Source organism: Aplysia californica, unplaced genomic scaffold (assembly GCF_000002075.1).
Source record: "Aplysia californica isolate F4 #8 unplaced genomic scaffold, AplCal3.0 scaffold01072, whole genome shotgun sequence".
NCBI classification, from domain to species: domain Eukaryota; kingdom Metazoa; phylum Mollusca; class Gastropoda; order Aplysiida; family Aplysiidae; genus Aplysia; species Aplysia californica.
In genome coordinates, this window is record NW_004798342.1 from 62,136 (window position 1) to 83,527 (window position 21,392).

The window sequence follows — 21,392 nt, forward strand, 5'->3', positions numbered from 1 at the left end:
AGTCTATCTGTGTTGGTTCTGAAGTTATAGTCAGTTTAAGTTAGGGAGGTAGAAACACGGTTTTTGAGAAATTTGAAGTTTTGCCCAATATCTTGAAACAGCTAAGTGTGACAAGCAACTCATTTTGTCACATTGCTACACTTGTGGTTTTCCTGTTTTCCCAAATCTGATCATTAATGTGAACCTTACCCCTTTAAGCCTTGCTCCAGTCCCTAGTTCTTCATGTTTTTAGATCAGTAGTGTTGGGCCAAATGAACGAATGGTTTCGTTACTCGCGGACACCGTCAGCGCGAGCGAGTAATGGATGGATTGGGAACCTAAAGAATTTCCTTTTTTTTTTTAGTTTGCCACACAAATTTATTCACTCTGTGGACGGAAACAGAAGAACTCTTGCAGACAAAGATACTGTACTCAAGGTTCTGCCTATCATCTACGAGGTCTGTCTCAGAGTAAAGTTTCCCTGCCACACTGTCCTCACATATAATTATAAATCACCTTGTATTTAGTATCAACAGAAAGCTTATTCAAATACCTGTTCAACGTAGGAACCATCTAGTTCCAGACATTTCTCCATTTGATGTACACAGCGGTCAAAGACAGGGGTCAGTGACCGTTTGTCCAAGGTCCCGAATGCTTTTCTCATAGCCTCTTGAATCTGGTCCTCGTCCTCAAATCGCCGACCTCGCAGCATTTCTTTCACCGTAGAGAAGAAGTGGAAGCTGCATGGGGCGAGATCGGGCGAATAGGGCAGGTTTTCCAAGAATTCCCACAAGTAGCCCTCAAAAAGCTCGTTCACAACTCTGGACTTGTGAACAGGCACGTTGTCATCATGCAGGATGACGCCTTCTTCAAGCAAAGCGGGCCCTTTTTCGGGATCGCAGGTCTCAGCTTGTCTTTGAGGACAAACCTCTCTAGTAGTCACCATTGACAGTGACAGTTACGCCAGGTGTGACTAGCCAGCTCAGTATGATGCCACTCATGTCGAAAAAATCAATGTGCATCACCTTTCTCTGCCTGTGTTTTCAGTGTGCGCTTCATCTTTCATATCAGACCTCCCACCTTCAACTTCCCTGATCCATTTCCTTACTGTTTGAATTGATGAGGAATTATTCCCTGTTACTTTATATAGATCACCCTAAGTATCAACTGCAGACTTGCCGAAAAGAGTTGAAAATTTGATAACAACTCGGACATCGTAGCGTGAGAAGGTTGCACCAATGTTTTGCTCAGCCATATATTCCTTGAATTTGCCTTGGACAAAGTGCACAAGAATACCACACTTGACACGTCACAGCTCTATGACCCGTTCACCAATGCACTTGCAATTTGGCGTTAAGATTAAGATTACTTAGACATGATGTCACAAAATTTAGTGGCTGTTGGTTGCGTACCTTTAATTTTATGGAAGAGGGAAACTTTATTCTGAGACAGACCTCATATTGTTTGTACATGTAATTGATTCAAGCCACAAGTGGTGCCACAGGGAGTGAGAGACTGGTGGCGTAGCACTGTGACTGCAAGATGCAAGGCTTATGATTGTGTGTTACCTTCCTCTGCATGTGTGAGCCACACTGGGTGCATTCTTATTTGTTGCAAAGGTGAAATTTTAAAAGTTCCCAAAGGCCTTGGGAAAGAAAATACCCGCTACGAACAGCACTTAGCTACTATGTATTTTCGCTACGATGAGGGTGTAGTATGTGGGGAGGAGGAAGGGGGGTGATTTGGGTGGGGGAGGGGGGAAATTGTTGGGTGGGGGGGGGGGCGGGGTGGTACAGTGGATAACGTATCTATACATGACATAAGCTAGAGTAGTTGTAGAAGTAGTAGTAGTAGTATGCACAATGCAAGGAATCTCTCCGTCTGCCCGTCGTGCCTGCTCACTAAATGAACAGAGGTGTAACAAACTCTTGCACAAGTAGACGGTTCGCTATCTGTCCGTTTGTTTGCAAGTATTACCAGCGAACCGTTCAGTACTTGCGGACAATGATTTAGCCAGCCTGACCCAACCCTATTTATCATTTGCCTTCTTCACCCTGGTATTGGGTATAGATGCCAAGAAGGGCCCTCTACCTGTCTCTGCTCTGGGCAATTTTCTACACATCCAGCAAGTTGTGTCTTATATTATGCCTGAAATCTGCCTCTTGACCTCACTCCCAGGGGGACCTGGGCCTTCCTCTCTTTTTTTCTCCCCTGGGGGTTCCATCATGGGCTTTTATAGATGTATGTTGCGTTCAAAAGTTTTGTAAACTTCCTCACTGTCAGTTTAAACTGGTTGTTATAGCAACTGATGCACCCAGTTGATCATGTATGGGTGGATGGTTGGAGGGCACCACTGGTAGGTCCTACTTCTTTTCTTTCCCTCGTTTGTTTCTATCTTTCTTGCTTTTTCCTGCACTAACTAACCATCAATGTGTTGATGTGCTTCTCTTTACTCAAACAAACAAACAAACAAGTCATGTCTATACAGTCAAACACGGGTAACTCGAATTCGTCGGGGGTTGGAAATAGTGTTCGAGATTTGTATAATTCGTCAAGTCCCTGAAAGCCCCAAATACAAAGAAATAGAGAGAAAATCAAGGGAGGTAAAAAAAAAAGAACTTTAAAATTAAAACAATTAAGCTGGTTAGCTCCCTTGATGAACGTGTTGACGGTGTGAAAGCAAGAGGATGAATGAAAGTGGAAAGCAAAAAATCTCACATGTGCACAGCCGACTCCTTCGTCATTCCTTTCCTTTCATATCATTGGCTTACAGAAAGTTACGCCTCTTGCCATCCGCACTGCGCATGTCCCACAGCATGATTGCACGCGTGGCGAGCCAGTCATGCGGTGTGGTCAGCATCACTCCCTGTCATACACCACACCCCCAGCCCTTACATAACTTATTTGTGTTGCGAGTGGTGTAAAACTCTTACTAACACTGTTTTAAAATAAAAAACGATCCTGTTATGGTAACCCTGTGTGTAAGTACAAGTACTTTTCTTTCACTCATTTGTTTCTGTCTTATCTTTCTCACTCTTTTGCCCCCACCGCCCACGTTTAAATGGCAGTCATTGTGTCAATGTCTGTGCTTCTCGTGACTCAAACAAATAAAACAAAGACTGGAGACATACAGGTGGAATCTACCATGTGTGTTGTGTTTTGGCCTCTATGCACAAAGTGTCTTTTTTTTTTACTGTGTGCATGTTGGGTTGTTTTTTTTAGTACAAAAAGTCTTTTTAAAATTCTAATAGGCCTACCATGTTTATGGCGCGGGAAGTTGAAGGAGAGGCCACTGGTTATATCCTACTTGAATGCTTTCCCTCTATTCTTGTCTGTCTGTCTTGCTTTTTCCTTGCACGAAATGAGCGTTATCTTGTCAATTTGCTTCTCTTCACGCAAACTCAAACTCATGCTTATTGTTCTGTACCAAATGGGTTCTCCAGGGCTTCCCTCTTGGCTGTCCCAGCAATTTTATGCACCCCGCACAATTTAGCAAAATTGATCTTTTTTTTGCCTAATTTCTGATTATTTTCCTTTATCATTCTTTGTCAAAATTAACAGAATCGCATAATTTCACATTTTTGGGCTCAGTTTGCATAATTTCAGAATTTTTCTTGCATAAAACGACGGGGACAGTCTTGGCTGTGGTAGTTTTTGGCCATTGAATTTTATGAATAAACTATTTAAGCTGAGTAAAAGAGGTTAGATCACTCAAGAAAGTCACAAAAAGGTTGTAGAAACGCCTCCGCACAAGAAATCTTGTGTGACCCTTTTCAGGCAGAGAAGACCCTTCTTCACTTCAACATATGTGTTCACAGTGAAGAAGGGACTTACCTGATTCATCCAAAGTAAATTTCTTGCATTTAGGGTTTCATGCAACCTTTTTGTCATTATCTTTATCTGTTGAAAAGACAGAGGTTGACTCTTTCCTAATGGGAGTTTCACCTAGGACACTGAGTATGTGTGGTATTGATGGTAGATTTTTTTTTCAAACACTTTTAGGTCGACCCATTCAGAGCTGGGGTCAAGGTTTAATGGAAACATTGCCCAAAGCACTGGACTACATCCGATCAAGCGAGTATTGTGTTTCAGAAAATGAAGAAGCCTGGTGAGTACTTTTGCTTTGCTGGTGTTTAACCCTCATCCTGCGGGAGCCGGGTTTATGTCGCCCGATAAGCCTATTTCGGCACCTCGCCTACGTTCTGGTCCCGAATCAGTGTAGCTCCTGGCTCAGCGCACGCGCAGCCTCTTATGTGTCATTTGGGTCCGGAGTCGGATCCCCATTCACGCAGGTCAAGTGTGTGTGCGTCAGTCTGCTTGAGTTTGTGTGCGTTTGTGGCCTTCTTCTAGAACCGCCTGCGTTGGTTCATAATCGAGGCATACGTCTCATTCTAAACATGCCAAGTTGATAGCTCTAGATGTTCGTCCAATGAAATTATAGAAGAAATTGACCCACTTAGACATGAGGAGTTCGAAAGGATAGTCAGGAAACAAGACTTCCATTTTTCTATACAAAATATTTCAAATGAGCTTGATTTTGTATGAAATGATACTACCTGACAAAAAATAAGCTTGTTTGATAGTTTTGAATACCATTGTGCAGGTACAAAGAACAATTTGAGTGTAAAACATTCGGAAATTGACCTAAATTATCCCCTTTCGAACCTCAGGTCATTCATAACAACAAGAGTGTCCAGAAAGGTTATTCGAAAGGGCGTAACTACTCGTAATGTCTTATCAGCTTGTGAGAGGGGGTTATTCATTTGTTTGTAACACTTTATGAATAGAAAGCTATGAAAGATAGAGCGTTATTTTCATCATTGGTTAAAACACTCCCGCGGTATTCATGGCGGAAACACACGTTTCCCAGTGCGCTGTACACCAACAGTACACACTGAGTGACCCCGGAGGCCTGCCCGGCACGTCTGACGTAATCGGTTGCTGATAAGATAAGCATCTGGGCACAGACGCAGGATAAGAGTTAAGTTTTAACTTTGCTCCCTTCATGATTACACTGTGATAGTGGGCACTAATAATAGTTTTTAGTTGACATCATGTGAGACTGTTGGGCAGATAACCTAGTTTGAATCCCCAAAGGGACATTTGAAAGTATAATATGGGTTGTAATTGTAGGTGTTCTGCCCTTCCATTGACAGAGGTTAAATCGTTTAGGAGTTGGGCTGCTTCTACATTCCTGTCAGGGCCAACTTTGGCAGAGAAAGATACAATGTCCAAGTAGAAAATTACAGAAATTGTCAATGAAAAAAAAAACCCTCCTCATAATCAACATGGGAATCGAAGTCACGTCTTCTGCATGCAATTGCGAAGCGCCTAATCACCACAGCACAGACGCCGGTCTCCACCAACTTGGCTCTGTCCTATCAGATGGAGTTTGGGCTCAGAAAGAGGGATGGAACGTCCCAACAGAAGTACGGAGATAGTCGATAAAAAGTCTCCCCACACAGGAACTGAACTCAGGTTTGCGTGTGATGATGAAGTGCCTGACCGTTACACCACAGGTGCTGGTCCGTGTGCACCTCTGTACTCAAACAAACACACAAATTTGTTTCCTTTCAGGGGTTATTTCGAAAAAAAGTGGCAGGATTATTTGGAGCTGCGTGGACTAACAGATGGCAAGTCCGAGGCCAAGTTTCCGGAGCAGTACGGCTTTGCGGAGCGGGACCAGTTTGTGAAGAGTGTCAGCTTCAGTGGATGGGGGGGAGCCAGCGGTCACGATGCTCCCATGATAGCGTAAGCTTTGTTTATTTGTTTGTGGGGTTTTTGTATGGGGGGGTGGGGGGGGTGGAGGTGTTTCAGGTTTTTTGTCTCTTTTATGGGTAGGCCTACCTTGCTAATGATCTTATTTGTATCAAACAGTTTTTGATTTATGAGAACGTAAGTAAGTATGCTACATGTAGGTAGCGTAAACACGGCCTCGCGGGCACTCGCGGCCTTCCAACCGCGTGGTATCGGTAAAATCGGGGTAATTCTTTGCTCTTTCGCAATAAAACACCAAATACCGTACACCTTGTAAAAGTTCAGCTTTTCCTCGTTACAATGGTGTAAGTTGTTTATATGTCCGATTATTAGGAGCTGGAGAATCGCCGACGAAAGCGAAGCCCCTCGCGGTCGGAATGCGAGGTCGGCCGGTTGAAAAATTGACACGCGTGCATTCAAATGCTTCGCGGAACGAGGGATGATTAAATACCGTCTTTTCATTGTAGAGCTTTAAACGGGCTTTCCCGTGATATAAGTTTAGCCTTTGGCGTCTTTATAGAAAGCTTTTAAAAATACCGTCAAAATGTTTAAAGTATCCCTTTTTACACAAAATATGTATAATACCGACTTATAACAGGTATCCATTAAAAGGTCAGTTTATTTTCTATTAGAATAAAGTTATTAACTTAGAATTATTTTTCATCAATCCTTCCGCGAGACTCGGAAAGCATGTGACCCCGCACGCGGGGTACACTACAGTATAGAGCAGACTCGCTCGCTGCGGGGGCCGGTGCGCCGCCGCCGTGTCAACGCTCGGTGTTTTTGTCGAAATAACGACAGATCGTCGTGTTTGAGGCGATAAAATACTGATTTGTAAAGATCTCACTGTCTTGAAAAAAATTAGGCTCCATATATTTGTTATAGTGATTGTACTCTGTTAATGTGGAGATGTTTAGTGCACTTGGTACTTTTTTTATGTCTGTCAAACATGGGGTTGCAGCCAGTGACTGACTTAAACAAATTTGATCAAATTTTAAACAACTTCAATTTTCTTAGAAAATTGACGGAGAGGTTAAAGAATGGTACCCAAATGCTCAGTGGATATAGGCCTTTCAAATGGAACAGATAAATTTGGCATACAGCAACTTGGAAAATTTAGTTTCTGGTACCTACTACATGCAATGATATTTCAACATCACAAGAAGAAACAGAAAGAGGATAGGAATATATTAATGTTTAGATTTAATTGTTAGTATTCAATTAAGTTTTTTTTCATCTAACTTTTATTGCCTATTCGGGATGAAATGAGTTACATGTCAGATTCTGACAATAAAACGTCATTGGTATCGTATTAAAGATTTAATTTATTTTTGCTAGATGTGTTAGTGGAACACTTTTAATCTATCTGCTTTGGTTCTAAAGTTATAGTCACCATAAGCTAGGTAGGTGAAATCACAGTTTTGAGAGATTTGATGTTTTACCCAATCTCTAGTGTTGGGTCAGGTTTGCAAATTCAGCATCAGCGAGTAATGAATGGTTCGCTGATAATACTCACAAACGAATGTACAGATAACGAACTGATCACTTGTGAAGATTCGTTCACAGCACCTCTGGCTCAGAAACAACCATTTGTATAGTTAATGGACGGATTTGGGGATGGAGAGACTCCTTGTATTGCATACTACTACCTCTACATCATATATATGGTATAGAGAAAGCAGTTGCGAGCGCCATAAAACCCCATACTAAACAAAACTAAATCTGGTATAGAGAAACGTTCACGCATGTGTGACATGGCATATAATTCACTACACACCCCCACTCTGGCATATCACCCTCACATATTACTATTACGCTTTCATTGTACTGGTGGTACATTGTAGCTGAGTGTCATTTGTGGCAGAAATTTTTTTACCAAGGCTTTTGGGAATTTTAAAAACTTAGCTTAGAATCCGTTCACCCCAACACCACCAATATTTTGAAACAGCTGAATGTGACAAGTGACTGATTTTGTCACATTGCTACGTATGGCTCTCCTGTTTTCCCAAATCTGACCACGTATATGTGAACCCTACCCCTTTTAGCCTTGCTCCAGATCTTACACTGGCTATCATACTTCATGCATGGACGTTCTGTTTCAGGTATGATGCTCTGCTTGGGGCAGGAGACAACTGGTCAGAACTCTGTAACAGGTTAGTGGACTTTGTGTTTTTTTTCAAAAGTTTTTAAGGAGTTAATGAATGAATGAGTCAAGTTTTCAACATTTTCATCAACACCTACCAAAAGTGAAAATACTCTAGTCAGTGTAAAATTATGGAGTGTACCTTTGACATCGTAATATGGCTGCCTGAGGGCGAAGGGCCCTTGGAAGAAATAAAAATAGTCACATACGTACAGTTAGTTGAACTGCAGGTTGAAGAACCAGCTTGAGCTATCAACTACCCCTGAGATCTAGCAGGGGAGGGCAAGGAAAGAGAGGAAGAATGTTTTTATTGTTTTGGGATTTAAAAAATTATTTAGACCATAAATGAGGTGAGCTGCTTCAGCCTCGCCTATCATGGCCATCCTTGGTTGAGTGGGATACAGCTTCCACAAGCAGACAGAAAGAGACACTTGATGAAAAACTTCCCCAAACCAAACTCATGTTCTCTGTTGATTGCAGCAAAAAGCTGAAGCATTACAACATAGACACATCTTCATCAGTATAGGTCAGTGCTGATACATGCCATGTCTGTTGTCTCAGTTCTTCTATTCTATTGGTCATGTAGAACATTTCTGCCTTAGAGAGTTCTGTACTGTCCAGCTCGCTGTATTCTCTATGTAAAATACTAGTGGTCTGCCCCTCCTTCTTTTGCCTGCAGTGGAATGAATAAATGAGTATTTAGTTCAAAGCTCTTTTGATTGCATTGTGCTGGTTTGTTAAGGTTTTAATCGATGTGTCATAAAACAGAACTTTCTGCTTGGACCCTCTTTCCTACTTTAAACCTCCAGCGCTTTGAATAATTATAGTGCAGAGACACTAGCAGGGTGCACTGTGTGGTTGATAAGATTAAGAATGTGTCAGTTTTGTGGGTTTGGTTTGTTTAACTGGTTTTGCTTTGTTTTGTTTCGAACTTGAGTTTTTTTGTTTGTTGTTTTAGGGGTTTTTGTTTGTTTTTATTGTCTTTTGTATGGTTGGTTAATTGTTTCGGTTGTTTTTTTTTTTTTTTACATTTGTTTTTGTTTTTTGTTGCTTTTTTGGGAGTTTAGCGAGATTTTCTTGGAAGGGAGGAGGGTAAGTCAGTATTATGGGGAGACTACAATAAAACACTTGTCTTGTTAAACTGATATCCCAGGTTTGATTTCTGCTGTAGACTGAAGAACCGCAGGAGTTTTTTTTTTTCTGAAGAGTTACAAGGCTTTCTTATACTGTCTCAGCCCTGCCTTAGTCAAAGGTTAAAGACAATTCTTCTTCTTGAGTAACTCACCAACAGTCTTTCTGCAAGGGTGTTGTATCCCTCTGAGACCTAAATTGTGTCAGCGGGGCTGTAAAAACAACTACATTTAATTTTTTTAAAAGAACATTTTTTAAGACGCACTTCAACTCACTGACAGCTTTTTAGTTCAGAGAAAAGGCAAGATCATAGACAGAGGGAAAGAACAGAGATGTAGAACTTTTTAGTGGTTCCTTATAGCTACCAACATGCAATTGTGCTTGGAAAGAAAATAATACAATAACAGACTCAAATACAACCAATTCAATCAACCAACCAGCCAAACATTTTTTTTTAGCTGACTGAATTAGTAAAGGGAAAAATTCAATGTATAGCTATTTGTTTATGTCTTTTTTTTCTTTCTATATTTTAGAGGCATGTTCCACGGAGGCGACAGTGATAGTACAGGTGTTATGGCTGGTTGCTGGTTTGGAGTTCTCTATGGATACAAAGGTGTTCCAAATGGAAACTACAGTGTAAGTAGGAATATTGATAAAAGTAGAGTGTAACCCCCCCCCTTCCCCACTCAACCAATCTTTTCATATTTTGAGGATTTCTTGCTCCTGTAAGACATAGTTTCTATCCCAGAGTGACCTCCACGGTGACCCTTGATATGTTTACTAAGTCAAACATGTTTGAAATTGATGGGGGCTATATTTTACTTTTACTGGAATATCTTCTCTCATGGCGATCAGGGTAGGGAAAGGTGGGACATGCTTGTTCATGGCCTATACCCTAATGCAGTGGGAGAAAGGCAATGATGATGGTCATGAACGTTAGAGACGATGGCTGCCGACTATTGTTTCAGAGGAAGAGTGTACCTAACGTGTGTAAGTTAAAAGAACGCATTACTGTTGTGTGTCCCCCAAGGACAGAAGACACAATATACCATCTCGGTCCCCAGGAGACCCTATAGAGTTGCAGCTTGTTGGGAGCGTGTGTCTATCTTTTACTTCTAAATTATGTCTCTCTACTGTTTGATTGCCAAATAGCCAGTTTGCATTGGTGTGAACAGAGAATTTAGTGGAAACCTGATATAACAGGGATGGTGGGAGTAGAGAAAATGTCCTGTTATATCCGATCCCTGTTAAATCAGAAATGCAAGGAAAGTAAGCATTTGTGGACTAATCCAGCTGTACTTATTCATGGGTAGTTTCCCTTGCCACAAGTACCCACGAACAAGGGTTTTGGCACCGACTTTCTCCTTGCCTCCTTAAACCACATCAGAAGAGCTTGGTCCACAGCATCTGCATCGGGTAGTCTCATCTTCTTTCGATTCAGAGCAAACTTTCCATTGGAGTATGCTGCCGCTATCTTCTCTCTATCCTTGATAATGGTGTGAATCGACCCTTGTGGAATGTCGAACTGACGACAAATCTCTGCCAGTGTAGCTTGCTTTTTGTCAACGGTCTGGATTATTTCGGGGGGGGGGGGGGGTTGTCAATTGAAAGGCATTTTCTCTTGCGCTTGACATCGTTGGTGACAGTAGACACATTAGTCATTACGCGTGCGTGTTGCTAGGTTTCGGGCTAGATCGAGGTCTGCAGCACAGTGCAGCCCTCTCTCGCTTCACACTCTGCGTGTGCTTGCAGTGGCATGGCTTGCATGGGCTTGCTCCATCACTGCCTGCGTTACTCTCTCTCTCTCTCTCTCTCTCTCTCTCTCTCTCTCTCTCTCTCTCTCTCTGTCTCTGTCTCTCTCTCTCTCTCTCTCTCCTCTTACTTTTTACACATTGTTAACGAGCCTTTGTCCCTGCTATAACCGGTTGGGCTCCGATGAGGCCCTATTATTGCCGATAACTTTTAATAGAGACAAAGAGTACGAAAAATCGGGGATTTAAAAAATCCCTGTTATTACCGGGCCTGTTATATGGTTTCCACTGTATAACCCAGAGGAAACAACATCTGACTGGTTGAATCTGTGAATTGAAGTTGCAACTTAAAAGAATTTTGAGTCTTGTATGTTATACCTCTAGATGTAATATTTAGACAGTCCACGGGAGGCTTTCAATAACTTTTGTCCCTCCATTCTTGTCTGTTCCAGCGTCTGGAGTACAGAAAACGGCTGGAGACTGCGGGGGAAAAGTTGTACAAGTATGCTTTTCCTGACGCAGATTCTGAAAAAGATCAGCCAGTGATGGCAGAGGCAGTCAAAGTTACGGTTGAGGAACCTGCAGCTTCAGAAAATGCGTCTTCAAATTGAAATGATGCCCACATTGTTCAAGATTGTCTAAACAGAACCTCAAGCACTTAGTGATGAAGGGCCTTGTTGATTGGTGTTTTTTTTGTGGGTTGAACATCGTTTGTTTTCGTGGATTACATTCGTTCAATAAATAGGTAGACAAAACATAGTGTTATTCTTCTTCAACAGGAAACAGGAAGTGCGTTTATAGTTGTAAAAAAAGGGGGATCATCCTGATCCAGCGTTCATGACATCAGAACATGTAATTCGCATTACAATATCTAATATAATAATAATAATGATATATGGATATGAGAGCAGATAAATATATAAAACCGGGTATACCTCTTTAAGGTGATTTTATCTATTAACACTTTGCCATCACAAGGCTCATATAGCAAAAACTCTTGCCATCAAAAGCAAGGGCACTTTGGGGAAAATTTTTAAAAACTGGGTGGTAAACATCGCCGATCGGCGAGATGAGGCCGCAAAGTGTTAATACCCACTCTTAAACTCAGCTTACTAACTTTGCTGAATGAAATGATAGTCATAGTCAAAAGTAACGAAGGGGAAATAACCCAAATTTTAACATTAGAGAAAAGATGTACTGTTTTCCAAAAACTTGGAGAGTTGTGAACAGCCTCAAGGGCATGCAGATGGTCATGTAGAATGCATGTCCGTCACTCACTACTCCTAGTTTCCACATGTACATTACATAATAGCCTACATACACACAGACAGCATTACTTATGATCATGAACTGATTACACTTAAAAAATTCAATGCAGTCCACATGATTGCTGTGTTGTGGTTGGCACTGCTGTATTATTACTGTACTATACACAGGCCCTGTCTTGTCTTGCACGATTATTCTGAACAAGAAAATACACATGTATGTATTCTATATGCATTAAATCAGTTTATGAAGGTAACTGGAAATATCATGAAGAAAATACAAAAGAAGATACTTAAAAGATACGTATCTGAATTGTGCAAAGCATAACTTATGAACCCCTGATTGACAACAGGAGGTAACAAATAATCAAATACATGTATCATAATATGTCAGAAAATTAAAATCATTTAACAGTTCACACTACACAGTAAATGAGAATTTATTTTCCCATTAAGAGAGCAATAAACTTATCATTTTTTAATCTGTTTATGGCTTTGTAAACACATCAGCAATGTTTTCTTATGATTGAACGTAAATCAGTTGCAACTTGTCATTATTTATTTCATTTCTGATAAAATGAAATTTTATATCAATGTGCTTTGACCTTTTGTGATGGACTGGGTTTTTAGCCTGAGCTATAGCTCCCCGATTGTCACAGTGCAAAATGAATCGGTGGACATTAAGTCAACCATGTCGTTCAACAAAGCTTTCATAAATCAACCTTCCTGCGTGGCAGCAGACAAGGCCATGTATTCCACCTCACATGTTGATAGCGCCACTGTGGGCTGCTTCTTAGATTTCCTTCAAATCAAGGGACCACCTTCACAAAGTTAGAATCCATGTCCAGTTATGCTTTTGCGGTCATCAGAGCTGCGCCAGTCAGCATCACAAAAGCCTACAAGGTCAAGCGGTTTGTCTGTTTTCCTGAAGAGAAGTTTTTTTATCAACTACCTTTAAGGTATCTCAACACATGCTTAGCCATATCATATGGTATGTATCAGGTTTTGCCATAAATTGTGACAACTTTGTTACAATGTAAGAGAGATCAGGTCTGATAGCAGTCATTATGTATATCATTTATCAAGCCACCAACTATTTCTCTGTACCTTCTTGCGTCTTTATCAGAACAATTTTCATTGTCCGCCAGGATCTCTCTGCTGTCCCATTTTGATGAGGACTATGAAGAGAAGACCTGTGATGCTTTATCTTATTTTTTATCAAAAGAGATTCAAATTAATTCTTCCTCCTCCTTCCTCCTCCTTTTTCCTCCTTCCTCCTTCTTCCTCCTCCTTCCTCTTCTTCTTCTTCTTCTTCTTCTTCTTCCTCTTCCTCCTCCTCCTCCTCCTCCCCCTCCCCCTCCCCCTCCTCCTCCTCCTCCTTCTTCTTCTGATGATGATGATTGAGGTGAATTCTCCCCCACCATACCTTCTAACACATTTAACATCACCAAAAGGGCTCATTTCTGCCAAGAATTTCTGAAATGCATGTCATTGGTATCAGATTTCTTCTGTAAAAAATAAACATTGGATAAACCAGAAAAGTTATCAACACAACAAAGTGCTTTTGAAATTGTCCTTAGCAGTCAGGTATGCACTCGACAGAATTCCTGAATCTTTGGAAAACTCAATTTTCATGTCAGATCTTTTTCCAATTGGTCCAGCTAAGTCAACATGAACCTTTTCAAGAATTGCCTTGGCATGAGTGTCAGGTTGTCGATTTCTTGTCTGAGTCATTTTACCTAAAAGGCACTCATCACAATTGTCATTTTCACCAGTTACTACTGGATCTTTGATTGTCATGCCATTAAAACACTTTTTGAGAGAAATAATATCCTGCTTGTTACAATGTCCAAGAATATTGTGCCACTCATCCAATGAGCATACAGCATTTTGGTGGTGAAGTGAATTCAAGTAGTACAGACTTTCTTTCTTTTTTTATTTCAAAGCTATAATTTCCGCTCGACAGAATTCCTGAATCCTTGGAAAACTCAATTTTTGTGTCAGAGCTTTTTTCCAACAGCGGATGGAACAGAAAATATATTATATCCTGTGAAAAAGTAGGAACGTACAGTGCATTTTTCAGGATAACTTTGTGAACGATACCCTGGGTGTCACGGAGTGAAATCACAGCATCACCTTGTCCCTATGCCATGTCTGTCAATCTCCTTCCATCTGCTATTGATATTCAATGACGTGATTTGCAGGTGTAAAAATGATTAGTTGAATGTGACGAATTTGTTTTTGTCATTGACAATGTGAAATGAGGCACCACTGTCGACAAGAAGGGTATCGGCGACATGAACTTCATTGTTTTTGGTGTTGCTCCCAACGAAGAATGTAAAGTCACTTGACTCACTTGTGCTGGAGTTTACGTATTTGCAGAAGACGGCTTAAGTTTCCTGCAGTATTTGGTATCATGATTCTTAACTTTGCAGTGGTCACACCATCTTTTTCAATTGGGGCAGAACTGAGTGTCATGCGTTTTTGATTTACACTCATTGCACCACCTCGACTGTGCAGGTCTGGTTTCGTGATCCCTTGCCGCTGCCTATTGGGTGGCTGTTAATGTCATCTCTGAGCATTTGTTCTGGAATGAATATTCAAAACAGAGCATTCACTGCTGTCAGTAACTTCATCTTCTTGATTTCTAAGGCTTTCTTTGAATTCAGCAAACGTCTGAGCCTTCTCACGCTGAGTTGTTACAGTAATGAAAAGCTGGTAACGCACTGGCAGTCCTTTCAAGACCATGGCGATTAGAAGTGAATCACTGACAATCTCACCAGCTTGTTTCAAGGACATCGTGATGATTTTTTTGTGATTAGCGATCAGAGATACTGATAACGGGTCGATAGCCCTGTCCCTTACACCCGCAAACATCGTACATAACAAGGTAGTTCACTCCTCTCTTTGAGCCAATTAAAAAAGTGTCCTCAAAGTTGGGTGGTGCCCTCTTAAAAAAAGTGCGAACTCTTCGAACAGAGTTACCCTACTTGTGTGAAAAACAATAAAATCTAAACTAAAAAACTGCTGTTCCTATTCTTCCTCGGAAGAAACGAAAGAGAGCTTTAAAACAAAGACTACAGCGCCATCTAAACCAATGTGAGGACACTTTTTTGGCCGAGTGAACTATCTTGTTATGAACGATCTTTGATACCCGACAACAGACCCGAGGGGAGTGAATATCCTGAATCATTGGTTGGCTAGTCAAGCGTTTTCATTGGTCAGAAAGCAGGGGTTTTCATTGGACTAGAAATTTCGTCTTCACTTTCAATTTCAAGTTGCTGATTACCACCAACTCGGTGTTGCTTTATACATGGTTTTTACTAAAATTATGGTGTTATAATGAGTAATGGCATATAAGGAAAAAAATTGGGACCTGGGCACCATGTCGCTATACAGAGAATTTCGTGATATATATAGTATGGCCAACGAGATTAATTCTGGTAGAGAAGAGTTTACTTCATTTTGAACATTTAAAAACTTCATTTCTACTTTTTTGGTGAATATTATGCTCAACTTGTGGGCTTCTCTCTTGGTTGTAGCATAGAGTAGAGAAAATATGGGTGTGATTAGCGGTGTTCTTCAGTTCTGAGATTTTGTGATGTGATGGTATGATGTTCTGAGAATGTGTCATAATTGTTGCTGATGATATTGGATATAAATATAATGTATTGGGAATGACTTTTGTTCAGAGGTTGATTTGATCCCAGTGTGGGGAAGATGCTTCTATATTATCTCAGTGTTACTGCAAGAATGTTCTGTCACAACCTCAAGGGGTAAACCTCCCCCCCCCCCTCCCCCTCTTTCCCTCTTTTCCCCCTGGCAGGCAGGGCTGAAGCAGCATGCCTCTTAATTAAATTATATTATCTAAATTACATGAATTGTGGATGTAATAAAAATACGACAATAATGAGCTCAAATGGAACTGCGATAATACACTGTGTGTGAAGGCCTTAACAAACATCTGTTTTGTATTCTTGTTTCATGCATAGCTTTTAGAGGAAAGGGGGTTGGGGAGGGCGGGAGCAGCTTTTTCTATCCCTCCCCTCCCCTAAGTATTCATTTACACCCTAAGATATTTTCTGTTGATGAGACAACATGGTGGTTTACAGCCATGGTCTAGAAGATCATACTACATTTTTTATCCCTCTTTTACTTGTCTGTTATTGTGGTTCTACCTCACACTCTTCTACTGTTTGTGGTGGTGATATGGTTCTCTTAAAGCAGAAATTTTACTTTTCAGAGAGAATTAAGTTGTGTAAACAAGTTTCATTTCAACTATACATGTATGTAATAACTAATTGGTTCACATTCATTAATCAGTTTTGTTTATGATTTATGATCAATTGTTATACTTTTTGTGTTTGTGGTAAACATTAGTCTTACAGAAGTATGCTTGTTTTTGCAAAAATATCTATTTTTAAATAGATGTATAAAGCTGTAATTGCAGCTTTTTCTATCTCTCCTCTCCCGTAAGTATTCATTTACACCCTAAGATATTTTCTGTTGATGAGACAACATGGTGGTTTACAGTCATGGTCTAGAAGATCATACTACATTTTTTATCCCTCTTTTACTTGTCTGTTATTGTGGTTCTACCTCACACTCTTCTACTGTTTGTTGTGGTGATATGGTTCTCTTAAAGCAGAATTTTACTTTTCAGAGAGAATTAAGTTGTGTAAACAAGTTTCATTTCAACTATACATGTATGTAATAACTAATTGGTTCACATTAATCAGTTTTGTTTATGATTTATGATCAATTGTCATACATTTTGTGTTTGTGGTAAACATTACACTTACAGACAGAAGTGCTTGTTTTTGCCAAAATATGATCTATTTTAAAATATATATAAAAAGCTGTAATTGTTTTGTAATTATGCAATTGACTTCTGCTGTAGGGTGATTACTTTATAACCTGTAGCTCATGCAAAAGCTATGTCTTTTGATGATAAAGTACGCACATGAAGTATATCATTCATGTCACATCTATTAAATGTCACAAATTTGTCATTTGCAATTTTATGTAGTCTGTTTTGATGACTTTGCAGAACTCGAAATAATATGAAAACAGCAGACAGATTTCCCGCTATCATTATCATTGAGGTGACAGAATTCAGATGCTGTTTTTAGCTAAGGGGAAGAGTATTTTATCTTTTTAGCAGCAAGAGACAATGTGTGCACAAAACGACAACTGTCTCTCTTGAGACAAGTCAAAGTAATTTTACACCAATCATGCAAATATATCTACAGTTCTGAAGCAGCCTTTCACTTTTTGTTATAATATTGACAATGATCCTCTGCGCCTTAATTTCTGAAAAGAAATTTTTGTCAGTTTTCACAACTTTTCCACCAATGTTATTTTTAATTAAAACATTTAGTCTCATTCAGTCAGGTTTGGGGTTACTTTTATTAGAAAGGTTGAACAGATACACTAAAACTCTGATTTACCGAACTCCTCAGACCTGACCTTTAGTTTCTTTGAATCAGAGTGTTCATTATTACAAACATAAGGTTTTTGTGTAGATAATTACAGGCACAGAGAAAGAAATGTTTAATGTATTCGACTTTCTCTATCAAAAGTAGTTTGGTTTCAAACGAGAGGCATTTTCGTTTCTTTGATGCCGTACCAAAGAAATGCTGGAAAATTCCTGGACAATATACCCAACTTAACCGAGCACACACTGTGCAAAAGGGCCGATTCATTCAAATGTACACCTGTGCCATCTGTCATCTATGAGGTATTATTTGTCAAAACTGTCAAAAAAGTTATGTTGTTGTGTAGAGCCTGACACAGTCATGGCAATGTTTGATTCCACAGTCCAGCACACAATTCATTACGTAGATCTATGTCAAGACAAGCTCATCATTTTAACTGTCCCCGAAGTTTTATGCACCCTGCATAATTTAGCAAAGTTTGATCATTTTTTTTCATAATTCCTGATTATTTTCCTTTATCATTCTTTGTTAAAATTAACAGAATCACAGAATTTCACATTTTTGGGCTCGGTTTGCATAATTTCAGAATTTTTTTTTGGCCTAAAACCGCGGGGACAGTTTTAATATTGATCAGCAGCCGGGGAAAAATAAGTAATAACTGATATGTTTGTATCTCCACTGACGTTCCATGACCGGACCACTTGTGCCCCCTTCCACCAGACACATGTACACACAGTTATATGTCACATGACACACGATGAGACATGTGTGAGTGCTAACAACATGTGTGTTGATGAGAAAGAAGGCTGCTGATGGGTTGCATAAGACATAAACAATAGGCTAAGCGAGTAATGGTTCACGATGCACGTGCCATAGATCATGGATGGTTTCCAGGAACAATTAACGTTTGTTGTGGGAGAAAAAAGAGAGAAGCCACATCAGCGGGGCCTGTTCATCCACAAGCGACTTTGTTGAATACGAGCCTGCTGATTGATCATGTGTTCGATGAATCTGAGTGATTTTTTAAATTGATTTTTGTAAATAAAAAACAGGGATCCAACTCCTTTCGCTGAATCTTGAGTTTCGTTGAATCTGAGTTTGTTGTATCTGAGTTCCACTACATGTACTTTCAAATCCACATGATTGTTAATTTGTGAAAATAAGATTGCAGTGCACATTTTACGCTACCGGTACTTTCATGTTTTATCTTTTTAGTTTTAAATACAAAATACAATGAATTATGCTGAATAAAAATCATACATGTTTAATCTGAAAAGCAGTAAACTGAAAGAAAATTAAATTAACTAGATCTATTATTTTTCTTCTATTTGAGCAGCCTCTTTAAAGAGAAAACCCAACTAAACTGAAGAAAATCCGGTAGTTAAACACTAACCCAGCAGAACTGATTGAAACACAAACGCTCAAATACACATAGGCAAATTCACAAACTTTCATGTTATTTTATTTCTAACAGATTTTTTTTTGGACAATAAATGAATGCGAGAAACTTGGGGGAAAAAAAGAGACCAAAAAAGTCCAAGGAAACACAACTAGTATAAGTGTATAAATATTTTTAATATGATTTTGTTGAGTTTTGAGCATTCAAAAGAGCAATTACGTCTGTCTACACTAGATCTAGTAAAAAGATGCATGACGTGAATATCCGTAGACTAAACTGACTGAATACAAGTCAGCTATCTTGGCCTGTTATGGTCTTGTGAACAAGACAGGTGGCCATCAGTTTGTGACTATTTTTAGCAAGCCGGCATAAGTTCAGTTTGTCTCACTGTCTACCTGAGAGCATAATACAAAATGATGCAATAAAGATTGTGTAAGCTGCTAAGACAATTAAAAAAAAAATTAATAGACATTTTATGGCACTTGGAACACAGTTAGGTTATGTACTGAAGGTAAAGTATTGTATCACAAGAGAGTAACAAACCCCAAAAAGGAGGAGAGATAAGGACGACCGATGTTTGATAGAAAAGAAGAAGAAAATTACACCGGAGCACCTGCCAACCACCTACTGAGGCAATTTCACAGATACTATACTGATAGTCCCGCTTTCAGAAAGCTTCCCAACATTCCAAGCTGCTTTGCTTCACTCTTGGTTCTTTTTGGTTTTCTTGGAAAGTAAAAAAGATACATATATATATATATATATATATATATATATATATATATATATATATATATATATAACGAGTCCTGAAACAACGAGAAGTCTGCTATAAAGACACTATTCTAAAACCCCGTTTTTTTCCCTTCTTTATCTTTGTAAATAAAATACTGCATTTGCGCAATCAGACAGTCATGCGAGTCGGTTATAGCGAAATAATGCGGCTGCTGTGCACAGCACACAGACCAATTAAACTTATAAAACCTCGCCAGTTGAGAAAGTTGTTGGTGATCCAGCGAAACAAAGAATGGGAGAGCCCATTCGAACCAACAATGAAGGCCGAAGCGAATGAGTGGGGAGGGTGTGGCATACGCAGACAAGCAGAACGCATCGCGTGATAGGCCAGCCCAGTCTAGATTATCTAGGCATACCGTGCCTCTCACTTCTCTGGTGTGGGATGGAGAGGTCACAATGATGTGACTGTGATAGATGGAGTGAATGTGTGACGTGCGCAAGCAGAGGCAACACACCACAGTGTGTGGTGGGGTGGGGAACAACACAGCAGGCAAGTTAGCCTAGAGCCAGAGCTCCTTCTTTCTGATCGCCAAAGCCGATTTGTCAACATTGCTAGTGCTAGAGAAAGAAACCTGATTCGATTTTTGATCAAAAAGACCTAGAGATCATGTTGAACAAAATCATCATATGGGGAAATACAAAAAGGAATAAACAGAACACCAAATTCATAGATTAGGCCTACTTTACTATTTCCCTTGAATTTATTACTGGATCCCTAATAACGAGAATCCTGCTATAACGAACATTTCGCACCGGTCCCCTCCCTCTCGTTATAACAGGATTCCACTGTATATATATATATATATATATATTTATATTGACTGTTCGTTTGTTTGAGTAAAGAGAAGCACATCCACACAATATTGGTCATTTTGTGCTGGGAAAAAGCAAGACAGACAGAAAGAAACAACTGAAGTAACGCGAAGAAGTAGGACCTACCAGTGGCACTTTCCAATCACCCCCATATGTACATGTACAAGATTCTGTCCTAGTGGAGATAGAACGACATCGATTTGAAATGGAGATCATTTCTCATACGATAATAAGAGGTAAGAGGTAGCTTGTGGAGAAAAAAAAGTATCACGATCATTTTCCTCTTTTATACAATCTTATCACAAAGAAGAAATTGACATAAACAGCAAAGAGTACAGAGTATCAAATAGTGAAAGTGATAGGTTCTGGTACATGTTGTCGTTGTTGTTGTTTTCAAATCCCTTTAGCTGCGAGCATTTCGCTCTTGGCAGCAGGTTTTGGTACATAAAATGCCTTTTACTTTTAGCCTCTCCAGCTTTTGCTTCCTGTGATAATGATGCTGATGAAGATGCTCATAGTAACTGGTGGTGGAAAACAATCAAAATAAGGAGGACAGCATTCTTACCGGAATAAATGAGAAGATATGGGAATACATACAACTTTCTTCCTTTCATAAAAAATACACAACATAGTGCAAGACACGCATGTCAATTAATTTTTAAGATGTTATGTCTTTTTCGATATAATGCGCATTGAGCATTTTTTTAGAAAATGTAAATCATGCGCAGTATGTTATTTATTATTATTATATATGCCACTTTGAAAAGTGCTGCATGACGTAGTCTTGCACTGAGCAGCTGACATTTATTTCTATAGTAACAATGAGCACAAAAAAACCGGAAAAATGAAAAAAAAAATTTCAATTGAAATGAACACATAAAAAAAAGCACCAATTAAATTAACCCAAATTCTCCTGAGAAA

The 21,392-nt window shown here is 39.6% G+C and overlaps 1 protein-coding gene across 6 annotated transcripts in view; it reads left to right on the plus strand.

Annotated features, from left to right (window-relative positions):
- LOC101855153 (protein ADP-ribosylarginine hydrolase) overlaps window positions 1–12,311 on the plus strand; it is a 33,030-nt gene extending 20,719 nt beyond the window's left edge. For all 6 annotated transcript variants that reach the window (XM_013089882.2, XM_005111523.3, XM_005111527.3 and 3 more), the window contains 5 exons: window positions 3,982–4,087; window positions 5,557–5,730; window positions 7,839–7,889; window positions 9,544–9,646; window positions 11,214–12,311. In XM_013089882.2, coding sequence (XP_012945336.1) covers window positions 3,982–4,087; window positions 5,557–5,730; window positions 7,839–7,889; window positions 9,544–9,646; window positions 11,214–11,372 — 593 coding nt within the window. In that variant the 3' untranslated portion in view covers window positions 11,373–12,311. The remainder of the gene's footprint in view (window positions 1–3,981; window positions 4,088–5,556; window positions 5,731–7,838; window positions 7,890–9,543; window positions 9,647–11,213) is intronic.
- The last annotated feature ends 9,081 nt before the right edge of the window (window positions 12,312–21,392 follow it).